At 41.2% G+C, this 21,214-nt stretch overlaps 1 protein-coding gene across 1 annotated transcript in view; it reads right to left on the reverse strand.

Annotated features, from left to right (window-relative positions):
• Positions 1 to 11,127: 11,127 nt before the first annotated feature.
• TSHR (thyroid stimulating hormone receptor) overlaps positions 11,128 to 21,214 on the reverse strand; it is a gene marked incomplete at both ends in the record, with an annotated part of 40,907 nt that continues 30,820 nt past the window's right edge. The window contains 2 exons of the mRNA XM_081941622.1: positions 11,128 to 12,544; positions 13,223 to 13,411. Coding sequence (XP_081797748.1) covers positions 11,128 to 12,544; positions 13,223 to 13,411 — 1,606 coding nt within the window. The remainder of the gene's footprint in view (positions 12,545 to 13,222; positions 13,412 to 21,214) is intronic.

The raw sequence follows: 21,214 nt of genomic DNA on the forward strand, positions 1-21,214 counted from the left end.
CATAAATTTGATCATAGCACATGGCAATGTGGTTGGCTAGTTTTTGATTCAGTGTCGTGTACATAGAATCTTTTGCCTTCACAACTTGTGGTATGCTAATGATAACATAAGTGTTCATAGCACCGTACTAAATTTTGCTTAAAGAACCAGCAAGAGAATCTAGGAATCTAGATTTTTTTCCCCCACGTCCTGGGCGAACCTTTTTCATAAAAAAACAAGATAGTGAAATAAATTCCATAAAGAAGCCAGTTTGTTCTTGATATCTATTTTGAGTGAAGTTCTCAATAACTATTATGGTTGCCTGCTCAATCAGCCAGATATTTAGAGTGGATTTGGTATTGTTATCCGCCTTTCAAGTGCTTTCTGGACTTTAGATAGGCAGATGTTTGTTTGAAGGTGGGATGATGATAATATGATAGTGATTGTTTAGCGTACTGCGATAATGATAAAAATTTACAATTATGGTAAAATCAAGGACCTAAAAATTATTAAGTTAGCACTTAAAGAGATACTGTAGGCAGTTCCAAGCAAGATGTTTAGTGTGCTTAGTGTGTTCAGATCCAATAACTTAAAATGCTCAAATATTAAGGGTCCTTTAAATATTGCTCCAAAGACTCCAGTCACAATTATTATTACAGTGGATTTCTTTTTCTATAAGTGTTGAACTTCAATGTGCAAGTCCCAGTATTTTGCAATTTTGGGTGATTACTTTTCCTCAATCCTTGTATGACCCAATATGTCAACATCAGTGAAGACTTTATCCTTTTCAATGATTAGTATATCAACATTCTATTAACAAGATGCCTGTCTATTTGGATATTAAAGTCCTATAAGATTTTAACACAATTGTTTTCCTAACCTCAACTTGATGTTTCCAGGAGTTTTTACTACATTTGAATCTAAACAGCAAAGTTCCCAATGATTTTGGCAACTTGGTCTTGATGCTGCTTGTTCTCAGTTTTTGAAATGTTGCGGTTTGCAGAATTATGTTATTATATAAATATGTGAAATCACAGCTGTCACATTTAGCTGATATTGGCCTTCATATGTACTAGTTGAGGAGTCTGCAACCTTAAATACTCAAAGAGCCACTTGGGCCTGTTTTCCACAGAAAACAAAACACTGGAAACCACTAAACCTGGGTGGCCGTGGCCAACTCAATGTCACTCCCACTGAGTCATGACCCCCCCCGCCACACCTACCCAGGTTTAGTGGCTATGCTTTCCTCTTTCTCCCTCTCCACCTCTCCCTCCTTCCTTCCCTCCCTCTCATCTTTATCTCATTCTCCTCCCTCTTTCATTCTCCCACCCATCACTTTCTCATTCTCCCTCATCTCTTTCCCTCCCTGTCAGGGGAAAAAACACCCTGTTAGAGATCGATGAACCGTGGCTGATTCCCTTCTGCATATCTTTTGAGATATTGAGAAAAAAAATACTCTTTAAGAAAATATTCTAATTAATAAACAAACTTTAATAATAAAATAATAAAAGTAAATGAAAACAGAAAATAACTAATTGGTTACATTTTGATAATGAAAGCTTCGTCAGCCAAAAGTTGGCTGCCGAACAAAGAAGAGAGGAATTTTGGAATGTGTAACGCGTGCGCAATAAATCACTTTCAGATAAGAACCCTTTTTTGTTTTATGACCTGCGCAATAAAGCTTTCTTAGTTTAACTCTTGAGTGTCAGTTTAGGCAGTTCAGGCCTAGCAAACCTTTTAACATCGTGACACCCCTTCTTTTGCTAGTCTGGGCTGACGTCATCAAATCATCAATTAAGGCACATCTTCTTTCGCAGATACTCGTGTTGATTTGCAGCAAGTGGTTTGTTAAGCATGTCTGCGATCTGATCATGTGTAGAAACATATTGCAATTTAACAAAACCTTGCTTAACTAATTGCTTTGTGTTTTGATAACGAATGTCAATGTGTCTGGACCTAGAACCTGTGAAATGTGACTCAGAAATATAAACAACAGATACATTATCTTCCATCACGGTGATTGGTCGAATCGGACGTGTCCAGATATCTGTGATTAAAGCATCAAACCACGTTAGAGAATTACAAGCATCTGAAACACAAGCATATTCAGCTTCAGTAGATGAACATGAAACAAAACTCTGTTTTCTCACTTGCCAGTAAACAGGACAACCATTTAGGAACATCATGTAACCAGAAGTGCTTTTACGTGACTTCTTGTCGCTCGCCCAGTCAGCGTCGGCAAAACAAATCAGCTTTGGTTGATCAGTGTGTGTTGGTTCTAGCAATAACTTCATGTGTTTAGTGTGTTTTAGGTATTTCAACAACTTCTTAATGCATGACCAATGAAATTGTGTTGCCTTACCTACGTGTCGTGATAAAAGATTAACACTAAGTGCGATGTCAGGTCTGGTCCAACTACTAATGTATAATAGTGAACCAATGACTGAACGATAGAGTGTTTGATCCTCGAACTCAGGACTTGGTTCATGTGTTAAGTTGTGAAAATCTGTTTGCATGGGTGTCTTTGTTGTGCTAGCATCTTTCATGTTGCAATGATGTAGAATGTGGTCAATTTTCTCCTCTTGTGAAAGACTAAACCCCTTCTGTGTCTTTTCAATTTGAACACCTAAATAAGTGCTAATGTGTCCTAAAGATTTTAGTGTGAAGTATCTCTGCAAACTTTTAGCAAAAATCTCACTCATTTTCTTATTTGGACCAATATAAACAATATCATCAACATAAACAAGAATTATCTCATATGCATTGTTAGATCTTTTTGTGAACACGCATTCATCAGTTTCGGACTTAATAAAGCCCATTGAATTTAGTTTGTCAGTAAGACATAAATACCACATTAAACCTGACTGTTTCAGACCATAAAGACTTTTGTTCAGGAACCAGGTATCCCCTTCTTGCTTTCGGAATCCTGGAGGGCTTCTCACGTAGATCTCTTCATCTAGGTCTGCATGTAGATAAGCTGTGTCCACATCAAATTGGAAAACTTCTAAACCAAGAATAGTTGCAGTGGTTAAAGCAATTTTTACACTTTCAGTTCTGACTGTTGGTGAGTAAGTGTTTGTGTAGTCCTCAGGATAACGTTGAGCGAAACCCTGAGCTACCAGTCTGGCTTTGTATAAAGACTCACCATTCGGTTTCTTCTTGATTCTGTAGACCCATCGGGTGCCAATGACTTTCTTATTTGCTGGAGGTTTTGCAGGTGTGAATACATTAAGTTTCTTTAAACTGTCCATTTCATCCTGCATTGCATCATACCACTTGTCTTGTTCTGAATCAGGAAGCTGTTTGATTTGTGTGAATGTCTCTGGAGGAAGAGTAACGTTGCAAATCAAAGGTACTGGTGATTTTGTCAGTTGCCATGAATAACGTTGTGGAGGGATTCCTTTTGTGGCCCTCTTGGAGCGTCTAGGAACAACAGACCAGTCTTCTTCTTCTTCTTCATCATCATCCTCGTCCTCACGTTCGTCGCTAGCATCAGCATCCGCGGCTTGAGAAGACGGAACATCAGGTTGTGAAGAACTGGTAGAAGGAATATCTGCCTGCGAATTGTCATCAGGCTGCGTGGCATCTGGAACACCATCTCTAGGAAAATAAACTTCAGGATCATTGGAATGAATCCTGGACCAGTCAATGTCTTCCTCAAAATTAGCAGATTGTGAAATGACAATCACATGTTTAGTATCAATGAATTTGTACCATTTTGAATTATCATCAATACCCATAAATCTCAGTCTCTTTGCTACTGTACCTCCCTTTCTTCTTTGACTTAAGGGAGTGTTCACCATAGCATATGAACCAAAAATGTGGAGGTTCTTGAGATCAGGCTTGTAGCCATACAGCATGTAGAAAGGAGTTTGATTGATTACACTGCTCCAAGTACGGTTGACAATGTAATTTGCATATTTGATTGCTTCACCCCAGTATGCGATACTGAGATTGGCATCTTCTAGAAGACAACGCATCATGGTTTGTAGAACCCCTTGTCTTCTTTCTACGACTCCGTTATGAGCCGGTGTATATGGAGCAGATGTCTGATGAAGAATTCCATTCTTACGCATCCAGTCCTGGAAACGCTGAGACATGAATTCTGCACCACGGTCACTCTGGATTCTGGCGATGCGAACTTGGTATTGTGTAGAAACAAACGCTGCAAAGTCTTTAAAGATCTGAAAGGTCTCAGATTTCTCTCTCATAGGATATACAAATCCATATCTAGAATGATTATCTACAATTGTTAAAAAATACTTTCTGCCACCAAGTGTTGGTGGGAAAGGACCCACTATGTCAGTGTGTACCAAATCAAAAATGCGTGTTGACCGGCGTGTAGCGTGTTTGGGAATTGCAGCCGCCTTGGATTTAGCCTTTTTGCAAACCGCACAATCCAAAAACACCTTACACCCCTTTAGATCCAAACCTTTTGCGAACTCCGGCATCTTTCTAAGAACACGGAAACTGGCATGCCCCAATCTTCTGTGCCACTTGTGAATACACCTGGAATGCAAAGGTTTACCAGTTAGTGAATTCTCAACATTAACAGTTTCATGAGGACCCTCAGGCTTGCTTTGAGCAATCTGTTTCTGTTTTCTTTGTTTGTTGGCTTTAGGAGCCTTTGGCACAGTAACGCTTTCTCTCTCTGGGACAACTCTCTCTGGGTTTGCGTTGTGCCTTTTTGGAGTTTGCATACTTGCCTGTGCTTGCCCTTTAGGCTTTGGCTTTAAGTAATAAACACCACCAATCAGCATGGTTTCAGCAACAATATCACCATCTTTAACTAAGTAACTTGCTTTTTCGAGGTGGTGAACTTGGAACTTTAACTCTCTAGACAAGTGACTTTGACTAAGCAAATTACTGGTTGCTGAAGGTATGTAATAAACATCAGGGATGTGTGTATCGAGCTCTTCAATGTAAACAGTTCCTTTTCCCATAACCTTGCAAGTGTGGTTGGTGAAGGAATACAGTTCTCGATACTCGGGCTCTGGTTCGCCCATCTCTGTGAAAAGTTCCCTTCTGTGGGTAACGTGCACAGCTGCTCCACTATCTAAAGTCCACAAAAGACGTCTGTCGAACTTTGGATCAGGTTGTGGAACGTTGGTTATGGCCAGTGTTGCAAGCGGAGCTTGTGGATCACGCCTTGGACCACGACGACCTTGTCTTCCGCCTCTACCTCTGCCTCTGGAATCTGTTCCTCTGGGCTGGTACGTGGCGGGAGCTGGAACTCGTTGGGGACAATCCCGGGTGTCATGTCCCACACGGTTGCAGGTGTAGCATTTTGGCATCCTTGGAGCGTAGCCTCTTCCTCGGAAGGGACGTCTGGCTGGAGCCTTTGGTGCTGGAGGCCGTTGCAGATGTGGGGTAGCTAACCTGATAGCTTCGTCTTCCACTAAAAGTCTGCAAACGTGGTTAACTGTGCGTTGAGCAATAGGCACGTAGTTAATCTTTGCAACAGCATCTTTCCATTCATAATTCAATGAGTTAATGATGATGCTAATCATTTGGATATCATCGATTACATGGCCATTTTGTCTCAATTCACTTCTCATTCTTTTCAGTTTGGTCAAATGTCCACCAATTCGTTCACCAGGTTTCAACTTCGAACCATGGAACTCAGACATGAGCAAACATGAGGATTCAATTGAAACGGGCCTGTAGCAATCTTCCAAAATAGCCCATATTTCTTGGGCAGTTGCATCAGGTGGAAAGATACCTTGGATCTCAATTTCCATTGACATGAGTAAAGTCGTGATAGCTCTGTTTTCGAGATCTCTTATCGCAGGTGTCCAGGGCTGACGGGGAGGATTAAAAACCATGGAATGTGTGCCTTCTCTTCGAAGCAAGAGCGCAATTTCACTGACCCAGGCTTTATAATTCTCTCCTGACTCCTTTAATTTGGACTCACCAGTCAAGGGGGTGACTGTGAATACCTGCTGAGGAACAATTTGTTGCTCTGGTTGCAAAGCTGGTTGTTGAACCAGGGGATGCTGGGGTTGCATCATTGGCCTTTGCGTGGCAACATCAAATTGGCTTCCTCGAATTTGCCTTTGGCTTTGCCTTTTTCCATCTAGGGAGAATTCCACACCGCCAGGGGGTGTTGAAGACTTAACCTTTGGAGACAAAGTTTTGGCTTCTAAAGGACTCATAGACATATCTCTGAAAATCTGGTCCAATTGCTTAATCTTTTGCTGTAATAATTTTTCTCCGCCAGCAGATGGCAGTGCAGCTTCACTTTTTGGCTGCCTCTCCTTTCTATACGTATGCGGAAGTTCAGTCGACTCAAAGGGACCACGTGACCTCGGTGACGTGTACATGTCTCTTTGTTCTAATTGACCAATGAACTCTGTGGGGTGTGTCTTAGGCTGTTGTTTTGAAGAAGACAAGATGGCGTCCTCAGACTTTTTGGGAGTGGGGGAGCTTCTTCTACTTCGCCTTATCTCTTCAAAACACACTCTCGCCTCCCTAGCATATTTTTCAAACAGTTCTATTTGATCTAGATAGCTTTGCATTTCTTGCTCACCATCTGGGGAGATGTTATAAAATCTGCTTTCTGCGTGGGAGGATATTTTCTGTGCCGGCAGTTGCCATTCATCAATCGTTTGATAATCTGCGAGGGTCTGGGAATGGAGTGGCTCTGGCAGAGTGGGAAGTTTTGGCTTGGCCCCCAAAAATTCATAATCTCCTGGAGATATTTTAGAAGGAGGAACCACTGACCTCGTTTCGTGGATGTCGCGTCCTGTAGCTCCTTCTCCCATATTTGGCTCGGCACCTGAAGGAATTTGTTGTTCCTGAAGCACGTTTTGATCTTGCTTCTCTGTGTCCGAGGGAGCCTCCTTGTCAGAGGAAGCTGATCCATCTGTGCTCGCCCCATCTTTCTTTTTCTTTTTTTTCTTTTTCTCCGACATTGCTAATTAGGCTTAGTCGGTTATCTTTAGATAGCATGAAGGGAAAATACAGCCATAAATTGTAGCCATCTCAGCTGGTCATCAAAAACCATCCTCTGCTACCAAGTTGTCAGGGGAAAAAACACCCTGTTAGAGATCGATGAACCGTGGCTGATTCCCTTCTGCATATCTTTTGAGATATTGAGAAAAAAAATACTCTTTAAGAAAATATTCTAATTAATAAACAAACTTTAATAATAAAATAATAAAAGTAAATGAAAACAGAAAATAACTAATTGGTTACATTTTGATAATGAAAGCTTCGTCAGCCAAAAGTTGGCTGCCGAACAAAGAAGAGAGGAATTTTGGAATGTGTAACGCGTGCGCAATAAATCACTTTCAGATAAGAACCCTTTTTTGTTTTATGACCTGCGCAATAAAGCTTTCTTAGTTTAACTCTTGAGTGTCAGTTTAGGCAGTTCAGGCCTAGCAAACCTTTTAACATCGTGACACTCCCTCCCTCTCATCTTCTCCCCTCTTTCTCCCTCTTCCATCTTTTTTTCTCTCTCTCCTTCCCTCTCATCTTCCTCCATCCATCTCTTTTTCCCTATCTCTCTCCCTCCCCTCTCATCTCCCTCCCTCTCCACCTCTCTTTCTCCCTCTATCTCCCTGCTATAGATCCTCAAAATAATCAGTTGCTGGCAATTAGTCAAAGGTCATTTCTGATCATATAAATAGATGTGCATTCCTTTTTTTACATGACTCGGAGCATAATTTATCAAGGGGCAGTGGTGAAATTCAAATATTTTAACTACCGGTTCTGTGGGCGTGGCTTGGTGGACATGGCAGGGGAAGGATACTGCAAAATCTCCATTCCCACCCCACTCTGGTGTCAACCAGAGGTGATATTTGTCAGTTCTCCAAACTATTCAAAATTTCTACTACAGGTTCTCTAGAACCTGCTGAATTTCACCCCCGTCAAGAGGTATGTACATTTGAAACAGTAACAATATTTTGGATATGTTTTTAATAAAAGAACTCTTAAATGATATTGTTTCATACACAATGGATTCAGGAATGTGGAATCCCAGGATTCCAAAGATAAAAATTCCAGATTTTTAGGGATGGGTGGGTGGGCAATACTTAGATTGAACTGAAACAAACATAGCTACTGCTACTTCTATGAATATAATATATTAGCATAGTATGCTATGTATTTATCATAATAGAGTTTTTTTTTAAAAAAAAACAGTTCTATCCCAGCCTTGAAATGTAAGTTGAGTTCTCTTTAATGGTAGATACTGTGTTCATCTTTATTGTTTTAAGTTATGCTGCTAAAATAAACAGAATTATTAAAACACTTGGACTTTGGTTTGCTTTTGCATTTATTTAATATTTAAAATGGGCTTTAAATTTACCTGTAACAAATTCATTATAAGTTAATCAAAAGCTTCATTTACTTCATAATATTTCATAATAAAACAAACATTAACTGCAAATAGGCAATTAAACATACATATTCAGAAATAAGTATACCTACACACAGACTTAAATGAAGAATTAAATCTTTATTATATTTGTATGGCAGATCCTGTATAAATTATAATTGCTATAGTGTAACTATTCTTATAGTCTAGCTCTAGCATAATGCAAGGTACTAACTAGGAAGTCAACGAGAGCTGTTGTCATTGTGTGCCCTACTTCTCTTTTCTTTGGTGGCAATTGTTGCAAGAAGCATGCTAATCTAACTAGTCTTTGGTCTGAACCCAGGAGGGCTCTTGGTACATTAAGTGCCCTGAATCTACCTTCCTTAGATAATGTACTATCCAGCTTCTAATTCAATACAATAGTCTTAACTTTCTAGCTGCACCATTTCAGTGTTTTGATGACAGTGGCTGGAACTCTGTTGCAGTTGAAGAAAATGTTAGTGTAAGTGAAACACTTGATTAGTTACTGTTCCAGGATAATGATGATGATTCTTCAAGAATAGGTCCCTCAGATCTTTTTTTTTAAGGAACATGCATGGTATGTTCCCTGAAAATAATGGTATGGTATTGCTATCACATACAGAGATGTCAGTCAGTGGAGAGTGTACCCCCTTGAATCTGAATGGCACTAAAGCAGATTGACATTGGCTGTCTTTGTTGGATCGGAATCCCTAAGAAAGAAACATGCAAGAACAACATCTAATCAGGTGTACAGAAAAGTTATACCAAATTCCCTATTTATTATACAATTCAATTTAAACTTCAAAGAATCTAATACATAGGTAGTCTGATGGAGGCAAACTCTTTTGCATACTATCAGCATAGCATTTGTGCATGCAGTTTATAATTTAAATTCCTATTTCATTCCCTTTTTCAAGGATACAAGAAAAGGGAATTATTTTCCCAAGTGAATAATTCTGTTCAGCTGCATACTTGTTATTGTTTAATTTTCCTTTAATAATAGAACAATACTTTTTCTCAAACCAAAAAAAAATCATGAACACTAGAAGTTAAAACAACACATGTTTTATCAATGCATGTTTGCTAGTGATTTTAAATATGTTTTAGCTGGTAAGCACAAATAAGATAAATGTATTTTTAAAAATAAATCATTTTTCTCTATGGGTTTATTGTTAACAATTAAAAAAGAGCAAAATAACAGCATTTTTAGGAACCTGTTAGAAAACACTTAAATTTATATCATTTTATATGAATTAAAAAAAAACATTTATGCAGACAAAGAAGGAAAATGTTTTTAAAAAATGAATTTAGAGTATTATTCTCCCTAAAAGGGAGGAATTGGAAGGGGCTTTGTAACACTATTGCTTTTTGCATTTGTGCCACATTATTTCATTTGCTTATTTACTTCTACTTTAAATATGACATAAGATTTTTTTTTCTTCTCTTTGGTTGTAGATTTAGAAATGTAATTGTGCTGAAGGTTGGTCTTCTCATTTTATAGATGCATACCATTTTTAGCAGTTTATATTTCTTATTTCATAGTACCCTTGATAAAGGCGTCACCTGAAAATGCACTAAAGTTTATTCAGGAACACAGCTATAATTATGATAGCAAAGACTGAAATAACCCAGGGTTCTGCTTAAATATCTGGTCCAATGCTGTTATGGATTCCAAAGTCCTGTTTAATTAAACTGGAAATGGACAGGGCAACCTTTAGAATACAGAACCCTTGAAAGGAGGCGTAGCTATGACCTTTTCTTCAACTGTTCTTTGATCGCAGGATTATGGGATAATATTTCTTTTTCTCAATACACAGAAATTGAGCTTGGATGTGAGCCAGGAAAAAATAGTTTCAGAGTTATTAGCTTCCTTATAGTTCGAAAGAGAGGATATTAATTTCATTAACTGGATGTTAATGATATTTCTATTCTTTCCATTCTACTGCTGCTTGGACATTCAAACAGTTGGTTTTTTTGTTTTTGCTTTTTGCAGTGCAACATGTTTGTTTCTGGCCAATTTCATGAGCTAGTTCAATGAATCAATGTATAACCAGTGTCAGAGGTAGGCTGCTACAGGTTTGCCCGGGTTTGGGAGAACCTGTGGCTAACATTATAGCTGGTTCGGAGAACCTCCAAATCCCACCCCTGGCTGGCCCCACCTACCCCGGTTGCTGGGGTTGTGTGGCCATGGTGGGTGTAGCCAATTGGCCTCCTGCACCATGGCAGGAGAGGGGGGAACATTTGCACCTTCCCCAGGGTCTGGAGGCTTTCCTTGAGCCTCTGGGAGGGTGAAAATGGGCCCCTTTCTGGCCTTCTGGAACTTTCAGGAGGCCTGTTTTCCCCCTCCCAGGAGTCTCCACACGGCCTGTTTTGGATGTGAGGTAAGTGCAAGACCCGTGCGGAGGCTGGGGATGGGGAAAAATGGACCTCTTGGAAGTTCCGGAAGGCCAGAAACAGACCCATTTTCACCCTCCCAGAGGCATCAAATTATATTATTATTATTATTTTCTTTCTTCTATAATTACTCTGGGGAGCAGAGTGTTTGCTGAGAGGTATATCATTGTCCTCATTCTTCTTGTGGATTTTCTATAATAAATGCATGGCATTATGCAAACTGACAATTGAACTCGAAAATTACTTGATCTGATTTATTACAGACTTTTCAAATATTAATAAACTTACAGATTTTTATAGATGGCTCACAGCAAAGCACAATGTATCTTAAAAATTCCTATCCAAAGAAACCATGCTCTTTATAATAGAACAAGGATTTCCAATTTTCCAATATTATTTTAAGTAGTGATGTGCTACAATATTGTCAGCTTACTATTTTCCATAGATTCTTGAATATGTAGCATCATTGCAGAGTGGTAGCCTCCAAGTACATCATGAGGATGCCTTTGATGGCTAGAAAGGTTATGGACAACTCCACGGTTGCCCTTATGACCAGAACCACTGCTGTTCTTGGGCGAGACTGTTTGGCCCCTGTAGAGTTGAGCCTGATGTTCACACAACCCAAATTTGCTAAGCAAGATGAAGAGATCTCTTCGGAATGCTTTGGTAAAGATAGCATAAAGGAATGGGTTGGCACAAGAATTGAGTGGATACAACAAGACCAGCAGAATTTTTGAGTTGCTGACTGTTATTAAGGGTCTGTTTATAACAGCAGATAAAGCATAGAATGAGATCGGTGCCATACATAAAAAGTCAGTAAAAATTAGCACAGCCATCCTTTTTGCAATGATTGTGTCTTTGTCCCCTGACTTGTATTGGGGATTCCTTACCGTAATATAAATTTTAATATAGCAAGCACATATGATGATGAAAGCAACAATGTTCAACAGCAAAATAATGATAATGTAAGCTTGATCTACAGGTGTTTCAGTGTTCATGGGAAGGCAGATGCTAACTTTTCCATAACTACTGACTCCAATCAAAGGTAAAAGGGCAAGAAGGAAACATATCAGCCAACCACCCAACATAATAAAAGATGCATGCCAAAGGCGAATTTTCTTATCTAAGCGCATGGCAAACGTAATAGCATACCACCGTTCCAGGGTGATTGTAGTCAAAGTAAAGATTGATAACTCACTAGCAAAGACAGTAAAAAAGCCAGCTGTGCTACAACCAGGTCCAGTTTGCCAATCAATGGCATAGTTATAATACTCTGATCTAGTATAAAGATCCACTGAAGCAATCAAGAGAAGATACAATCCCATACAAAGATCAGCAAAGGCCAAGTTACACATCAAGAACCGTGGAACAGTCAACTTGTAATGGCTAGTGAGTAAGATAAAGAGAACAAAAATATTGCCCACAATGGCCAGCAAGTTTACAAACCATACCACTATCCTTAAAAATCTGTACCCCATTACATCTTCACAGGGGTTGAACTCATCAGGCCTTGGGCTGCAGCTAATATCATCATTACCTGTACAGATAACATAATCATAATGATTATCGAAAGTCACAATATTCTCTTGGGGGTTCTTGAGTTCTTGACCAAATCCATCTTCTCTATTGTTATGTTCTTCAAAGAAGACATAATAACGGGAATTTCCATGAAGGTCTCTAAATTTGGAATTCTCGTCATGAACAGCATCAGTGTGATCTGAATAATCTTCTGCATAATCTTGGTAGAAAGGTGCCCTGAATGTACTGGAAGATCTTCTCTTGCGAATGCTGAGATTGTTAGTTTGATTACACAGCAAGAACTCCAAGATTCTAAAGGAGCAATAGAAAGCATGATTAATAAAATAGGTAGCTTATTTAGAGCAAGAAAATTAATCAGTGGGGAATATTTATTGTGCGCTAATGCAATATTATTTGAGAAAAGTGCAGCATTCTAGCTTTGGAATAAAGCTACAATTCTAAGGTCTAATTATGATAATGACATTTTGATTAGACAACTATTCCTTTAAGAAAGCTATTACCCATTTACTGTTATTACACTGCATTTGCTTTTGTTTCTGTTTATTATAACTAATTGCTATCCTTCCTTTCCTTTATACAATTATTTTGTACAGTTTACAGTAAACATCATGCTTCAGAACAAATGCAATCTAATCTTATTAAATTGGAGCAGCCATTGAGTATAAAATCTGCTTTAAAGAGGTTCAAACAGTATTTAAAGATAATGTTAATTTAGTCCACGGTGAAGAGGTGGACTTCATTCAGTGCTTAAATAAACACGAGGTTGACTTTCTATGGAGAGAATTTGAAAGTCTGAGTGCCATTTCAAACATTCGCTCTCTCATTTGCATCACATCTGATGTGAAGAAAAGTTGAAGAGGTTTCTGAAGGAACATTTCTATTGTTGGGCAGGTTCATGAGCCAGAATTAGATTCCATAGATAGTTGGATTCTAACCCATTTAAAATGTAATACCATTTTTAAAACTTACCCCTTAGCTTTCTTCCAATTCTTAAAAGCACAACAGTGACTTGGGTATGACAGAGCAGCATAAGTTAGGTAAGGAAAAGTTTTTACTGGGGGGAATTTCTTTAGAGTCCAGGTATTTTGAGCCATCAGTTCTTTCAAGTTTTCTAATCCTCTTTCTGGCAGTGAAGTGATACACGTCTGGGACACGTCACTAAAGGTAGACACAGCAAAAATAAAGGACAATTAGTAATGTCTGTTTCTCATGAAATGCTTCATGAATCTTTAATTTATATGCCATACAACTGTCAAATGCCTTAAAAGAATTAACAAACATAGAAATTAAGAGCAACATGTAGAACCAAAGCCTACATGGTTTTATTTATAGCTGAACCAGTTTCTTCCTATGTACTATATTCTCTACAAAAATAATTCATTCCTAGCCTCCCATACTAGGATGTCTAGACTTTGGATTTATTTGGGAGGGTGGTATGTGTGCAGTCTAAGCAAGTATGACTTTAAAATGTCACCTTCCATACCATCACCAAAATGATTAGCATTTTTTCCATGATCCGCCATTTTGGCCTGACTTTGCTCTGTTGTATTGCTTGACACCCACTTTCTCCATATTTTAGACAGAAATTAACTGGATTTTTATGCTAAAAGGCATCTGACATCCAGTATTATGGTTATTTTTAACTGGCAAAATATTTTTAAACTTTTGCTTGACTTAATATTTCTGAGTTATCTTTGGCCTGTTGACTTACAATTTGAAAAATTTAAACTTCAAAATAATATTATCACACAGCTAAGAAAAAAACAGGAAAACACTCTTTTTTCTTCTTTAAAGAAAATCAAACTTCATGCATTCAAAATAATTTATAAGCCATGCAAAAGAATTATAAGAATAACAAATGAGTTCTGCTGAAAGTAAATTGAAAAATTTCTCTCTCCCTCCCTCCCTCTTCGCACCCTCTTCCCACCCTCTCCATCCACAATAAAGATGTCTTCCCATTTCTTAGTTCACACCTGCTCCTATGCCTGCCTTTTGGTACTATTGAGTTTGGAAAGAATAATTGATTAAAATTCAGTAATATTTTTTAGCAATAAATATTTTGTACTATCTTTGCATTTTTCACTATATCTTTAAAAGTTATCTCTGTTGTTATAATATAAAACACTCCCCCACTGCCCCCCACATTTTAAAAAATTCAATAGTCATCATACTTTTACCACTGAGAGTTCCAGGTAGCATCCATTGTACCTACTCCTCAAATTTTCTACATAACAACAGCCTTATTTGGTAACTTGAGTTGTGTGTTTCCATAGCAGAAGATGGCAGAAGAAGAACTGAACCTGAGTAGTCCCACTCATGGTCCAGCAACTTATATGTAACCCAAAATATTCCAATTATTTTTTTGGCCCATTCAGTTTTGTAAGAAAAAAATAAAAATAAAGGAGCAGATTCCTCCATGAAGAAGATGTAAGAATCTGAAGCTTGTTTTCATGTATACCTAGAGGCAGGCTTAAAAAACTTAAAGTGGAATGTGGTTATCCTGCATCAGGTATTAAACAAGAATTACAACTTTACACTCATGTCAGAAGCTCCAAGGTGCTTCCAGTTTGAAAGGATTAGCCGGTGATATCACCTTGCCCTGTGGATACCCAGATGGGGGCTCCTTTCATGTCCCCAGCAGGAGCTGGAGTGAAAGGCAAGCTCAACTCCATCTCATGGCAGCTCTCGGGTCTCAAATGCTGCTTACTACCTTCCTGTTCAGTGTTTCAACCACTTGAGCCACTGTGCTCCTAGAATTGTGAACATAATTGAATATGTGAAAGGAAATGGCGTATGGAACATAGTGAAGAATATGGTGACCAAATTATTATTTGCATCATGAATTCAGTAAATTATATTTTTAGTGCAATTTACAAACAGAAATTGTCTTAGGGGACTTTTTGTGGTGATGGTATTTAAGAATTTTGACTTTCCCTCCTCACTGGCTGACTAAGTGGAGACTTAAGAATTCAATTTATACCTCCTGAGCTGCTATTATTTTAATCTATATATAGGTCCACGCTAAGTATATATAGGTCCTTTGCTTAGACCAAAACGTATTAGGTTTTCAAGTGCTCTTCCAGGATTTGCCAGTCCATGCTTTGACTAGAATAGATGCCATACCTTGATTGCTACCAAATTTTATGAAAAAGTGGTGTCACTAATGCTGGAGATTTTCATCAACAATATGCTTCAGAATTCCCATCTTTTTGACACATTTTCTGTTGTCCATTATGAACATCTACTATTATTGCTTTTAACAATCTGCTCTTCTGTCATTTTTATGTTTCTTTCCAGAGGTGGTATTCAGCAGGTTCTGACCAGTTCTGGAGAACCAGTAGTGGAAATTTTGAGCAGTTTGGAGGACTGGTAAATACCACCTCTGACTGGCTCCCATCTATTCTCTGCCTCCCGAGTCTCAGCTGTTTGGGAGGAAATGGGGATTTTGCATTGGGAATAGAGATTTTACAGCATCCTTCCACTGCTACACCCACTAAGCCATGCCACGCCCACAAGGCCACACTCACAGAACCGGTAGTAAAATTTTTGGAATCTCACCACTGTTTCTTTCCTATTATTTTGTCTTTGCAAACAGCTCTACAATCCAATTAAAAGCAACATACACATTTACAAACAAAGAGCTGTTTAATTCTATGTATGACTCTCTTAAATAAGACATTGCTTAACCAATCATACTGACAGTCTTTAACATTCAGACGAATCTAAAGTTCTCAAGTCAGTTTCCTTTGGTGCTTCTGTGTACAAACCAGTACAATAATAACCCTGCTAAGATGAATAGTTAGATGAGCAAAGCAGAAGCTTAATGTTTATTGGATTTTTTTTCTGTTCCCAAGTAAGTTACTTCTTTCATATTCCATGATTTCATGGTAGTGGAATGTGAAGAAGTTCACCTTCCAGAATATTAGTCTACAGTATAAACATTACTATTCTCATTTAATGTTTATGCTTAAAAAACAAAAACTCAAAAAGTTGATAGTATGAACAGCGCTGAAGCCACTCTGACCATCACAATTAAAAACAAAACAAAATTAAAGCCATATGGATTTCCTTAGACAAAATAGATAGATGTAAAATTTGCATGGTTAAATACAGCCTGAAAATTGGCATGGTCATAAAACCTGCATTTTGTGGTGCACAAGGATGTTGGGAAGGCTGCGTGAGTTCCTTTGGCAGAATACAACTTTTGATCCTTGCTCTATGGCAGCGATGGCGAACCTTTTTTGGCTCGCGTGCCATAAGTGGGGGGAGCGCGGGGGGGGTCGTGTGCGGGCGTGCCGCACCCATAATGCAACGCGCCCCCCAGTGCGCATGCGCACACAACGCGCCCATTTTTGCATGCTTTTTTCGCCCTCCCCAGGCTCCAGAGGCTTTATAGGAGCCTGGGGAGGGCGAAAAGAGCCTCCCCCGGCCCCCGGAGGCCCTCCGGAGGCTTCAGGGAACGTCCGGAGGCTTCCCTGAAGCCTTCGGAACACTTAAAACCACCCTCCGAGCAACCCGGAAGTGACTTCCGGGTTGCTCGGATGGTCGTTTTAAGAGCTCTGAAGGCTTCAGGGAAGCCTCCGGACGGTCCCTGAACAGGCACGAGACGTGCGTCTCGATCGCCCGGGCTCGGACCGCCTCCGCCGCACGGCGCCTCGGACCCGGTGTCCTTGTACCACTCCGCCCAACCTCTGCGCACTCGCCAGCCGCCTCGATCCCTTGCGCCGCTCCGCCCAGCCTCTGCGCGCTCGCCCGGCCTTCACATCCAGTCCCATCCAGCCCGTTACACACACACACACACACACACACAGACACACACACCGCTTGTTGCCACGCGAGACCAGCGCTGCTGGGGAGAAATCTGGGAGGGGGAGCAGAAAACAATCTTCTGCTAGGGATGGTCTTCTCCCCCCTCTCCCCCTGATTTCTCCCCAGCAGCGCTCACCTTGTACGGCAACAAGTGGTGTGTGTGTGTGACCGGTGCTCATTTCCCTTCCTGCTCATCGCGGCTTGCTCCCTCGCCACTTTCAGTTAAGCAGGGCAGGCGGGGCCTGGGCTGCAACAAGCAGGGAGGGGGTGGTAATGCTCCTTCCTGCCGGGGCAGCGGCCGCGAAAAGTAAGGGAAGCGAATGCCAGCCAGCATCTCTGCCTTCTTCCTCCAAGCGCCGCTTCTTCGCCAGCCTCTCAGCTGATCGGTCCCAGCCAGACCCCCATTACACACACATGCACACACACACTTTGCTGCCGCGCGAGACCAGCGCTGCTGGGGAGAAATCTGGGAGGGGGAGAAGAAAACAATCTTCTGCTAGGGATGGTCTTCTCCCCCCTCTCCCCCTGATTTCTCCCCAGCAGCTCTCACCTTGCACGGCAACAAGTGGTCTGTGTGTGTGGCCGGCGCTCATTTCCCTTCCTGCTCATCGCGGCTTGCTCCCTCGCCACTTTCAGCTAAGCAGGGCAGGCGGGGCCTGGGCTGCAACCAGCAGGGAGGGGGTGGTAATGCTCCTTCCTGCCGGGGCAGCGGCGGCGAAAAGTAAGGGAAGCGAATGCCAGCCAGCATCTCTGCCTTCTTCCTCCAAGCGCCGCTTCTTCGCCAGCCTCTCAGCTGATCAGTCCCAGCCAGACCCCCATTACACACACACGCACACACACACTTTGCTGCCGCGCGAGGCGAGCGCTGCCAAGGTGTCCCAGTTCCAGGGCTGAAGGGGTGGCGGTGGCGAGGACGGGCGGCCAAGGGCTTCCCTCCCTCCCCACCCAAGCAGACTTCTTGCACGGCTCCAGCCTGCGGCTCTGATGAGGATCCGCGGTCAGGAGAGCTGCTGCTTCCAGCGGGATATATTCTTCCAGGCCCTTGGCGGCGTCTTTTTGCAGTTAGCTCACCTCCCCACCAGCAGCTCCTCCGCCAGCATCCCGGGTGGAAGCAAAAGCACAACAGCCGCTGTTGGGGAAGGGAGTAAGGGGTGGCGGTCACCTGTTCTCACCCGTATATATCCCGCTGGAAGCGGCAGCACTCCGGACCGCGGATCCTCATCAGAGGCGCAGCCTGGAGCCGTGCAAGAAGCCCACTTAGGTGGGAGGGAGGGAAGCCCTGGCAGCTATCACAGTGCCGCTTCTGGCTGGTGTGGGAGTGGCTGCAGGGACCGGCTGGCCGCTCCTGCCCTTCCCCTTGTGGCTGCCGCTGCTTTTCTGAAGTGCCCGAGCCGGCCAAGCCCTTCGGACTGCAGATGAGCCATGGGCTGGAGGGCGAGGGCCACGCAAGAAGCCCACTTGGGCAGGGAGGGAGGGAAACCCCGACCACAGCTCTGCTCTACTAAGCGACGTGGGATCCCCTCTCCACGTCTTTTGGCACGCGTGGCCCTTGTTCCTCCTGTTGGTGTTTTTTGTGTGCGCATGTGCACACTGAAAACAAGGTCATTTTCCTGGCATGCGCACCGGGCGGCTCCTCTTCTGTTTTCTGGCACGCCAATGCACGTAAAGACCAGCTGGATGCTGCGCCCGAACCCGGAAGAGCAACTGGTGATGGCTCCGCGTGCCAGGAGAAATGGCTCTGCGTGCCACTTCCGGCACGCGTGCCATAGGTTTGCCATCACGGCTCTATGGTAATCTAATGGAAATTTCTTTTGTAAAGATATACCGTAACTGTCCAAGAATTCAGTTTCTCTTCAAATCAAGCTCTGAGACTGACCCAGCCTTTCCTGGATCCTTGTTGCTTTTCTAAGATGCTTTGGCACCTCTGTACTGGTAGTGCCTACTAATGGTGCCTTCATTAAACCTGTTGGAACTAACCTCTCACTCAGAGAGAAATAAATCCTTGGACTCAATAAGGAGGCTGCTCCTATGTGTTTCAAGACTGAATCAGTACAGATCACTTTTGTTACTTGGGATTGTACTAGCTATGGTTTTACATTTCTATGGTTGCTAAAACAAGATCTCAGTTTTTGAGACCCAGTTTCTACAACATACATATATATACCAAGATACATATAGACATACTTATATGCATGTATGTATATAGAGGCGGGATAGCTCAGTGGGTAAAGATACTGAACTTGTCACCCTGGGTTCGTGATCCCAGTGCCGCGTAATGAGGTGAACTCCCGTTCCCTGCCCCTACCTAGCAGTTTGAAGGCATGCAAATCTAAGTAGATATATAAGTACCACTTTGGTGGGAAGGTAACAGCATTCCATGTGCCTCAGCATATAGTTATAGTGGCCACATGACTACAGAACTGTCTTCAGGTAATGCGGGCTCTCTTGGCTAAGAAACAGATGTGAGCATTTCCCCCTAGATTTAGACATGTCTGGACAGGGGAAATCTTTACTTTTACCTTTCATGCATGCATGCATGCATGTTTGTATGTCTGTTTATGAGTGTGTATATGTATTGCATATATATTGCATATGTGTGTGTATATATATATATGTGTGTGTAGTGGCCCAGCAGGATCCGGTTGAGCTGCTGATGGACTCGGATAGCGAGGAACCATATGAGTCTGCCCTGGACGATGTGGAGGACCCTGTGCAGGGTTCAGACTCAGAGCAGTGATCAGAGAAACTGGTTGGCCACCAGGAGGCGCCTGAGGCATGGAGCAGTGGGGAGGATCAAAGGCAATTTGTCCCTGATGCTAGATTGAGAAGGGCTGAGAAACAGAAGCAGCAACTCCGTAGGCAGACTCACAGAAGATGATTAAGCACAGATGGTTGTGGATTGGCCCCTCCCAAGAGAGATTATAGGTGAGGCGCTGGGAGGGGACATTTGCAGGAAACAACCATTTGAATTAGTAGTTAAGAAAATCTATCTGTGTATTCTAGCTGTGTCTGTTCGTTTGGACTATCTGCGTTGCTTCATTTGAATTATCTGGGTTGCTGCAGAGCTACTCTATTGAACGTGAGTTGTCTGGGCCCTCAGCCAAAGGATTCTTTATCTCAGTAATTAAATAGTGGCAAACAGCCAAGCCTGTGTTCTGGTTTATTCACAGGCGTGGTGTGTGTGTGTGTCAGAACATATATGTATTTTGCATTATGTGCATTATGTATGTATGTATGTATGTATGCATGTATTATGTATGTGTGTTATGTATGTATTTGGCAAAAAAAACACCTTTTAAGTAAAGTACATTTCCTCCAAGTCCAAGGTCTTGTTATTCATAGTTTCTAGACTGACAGGTAAACTCATGGATAATAAGGGACCTATATCTGATTTATTTACATCGAGATCCAAAATAGTATGTCAAGAATATAGAATCTAGCTTTTATCCTGTTCAACATACTAACTGCACCTTTGACAAATCCTAGAAAAATATATTTGTGTCTCTACCCTGTTCTCCTGGACCTACAACTTTTTCACATCTTTTCCATATGTCTATCCAATGTTTACTATTTTTCTGTAGGAGTCTATTGATTTTGCCTCAGATTTCCTCTTTTTAACTGCTTCCTTTGATTAGTTAGCTGTCAGTTCCTGACATTTTCCTGGCATCATTTTCCTTGCCATAGCTGATAAATGCTGTTTTCCATTCTCTTTTTATTTTGTAATTTAGATATTTAGAAGTAATGAACCAATCCACATGCTGGAAACAAACAAGTTAATCACATAATTTTTTCTTCCTGTAATGAATAATCGCTCCTGCATCGATTATACAATCAAGTATTCTTACTGAATTAAATCTATTCTCCCTCTGAGCTTGTATGCTAACCCCAAAATAAATAAGTACCTCTGTGTGAATGTTCAATACATTATTTCCATGTTGATGAAAAAAATGTGAGTCACCCTGAAATATGCCAAATATACTAGTGTTAGAGAGTTATTGACTGTTTTTATGTATTTTTCCAACTGCTGCTAGCTATTCTTAGGAAGAAAATGAAGCCTCTTTAGAGAAGCAGGTATGGAACTGGAATAAATGTTTCATTTGTGGTCATAATATCACAGATAAATTTGGAACAATCCAGGTCACACAATACGAT

The sequence above is a fragment of the Natrix helvetica genome (genome assembly GCF_964273705.1).
Source record: "Natrix helvetica genome assembly, chromosome: 1".
NCBI classification, from domain to species: domain Eukaryota; kingdom Metazoa; phylum Chordata; class Lepidosauria; order Squamata; family Natricidae; genus Natrix; species Natrix helvetica.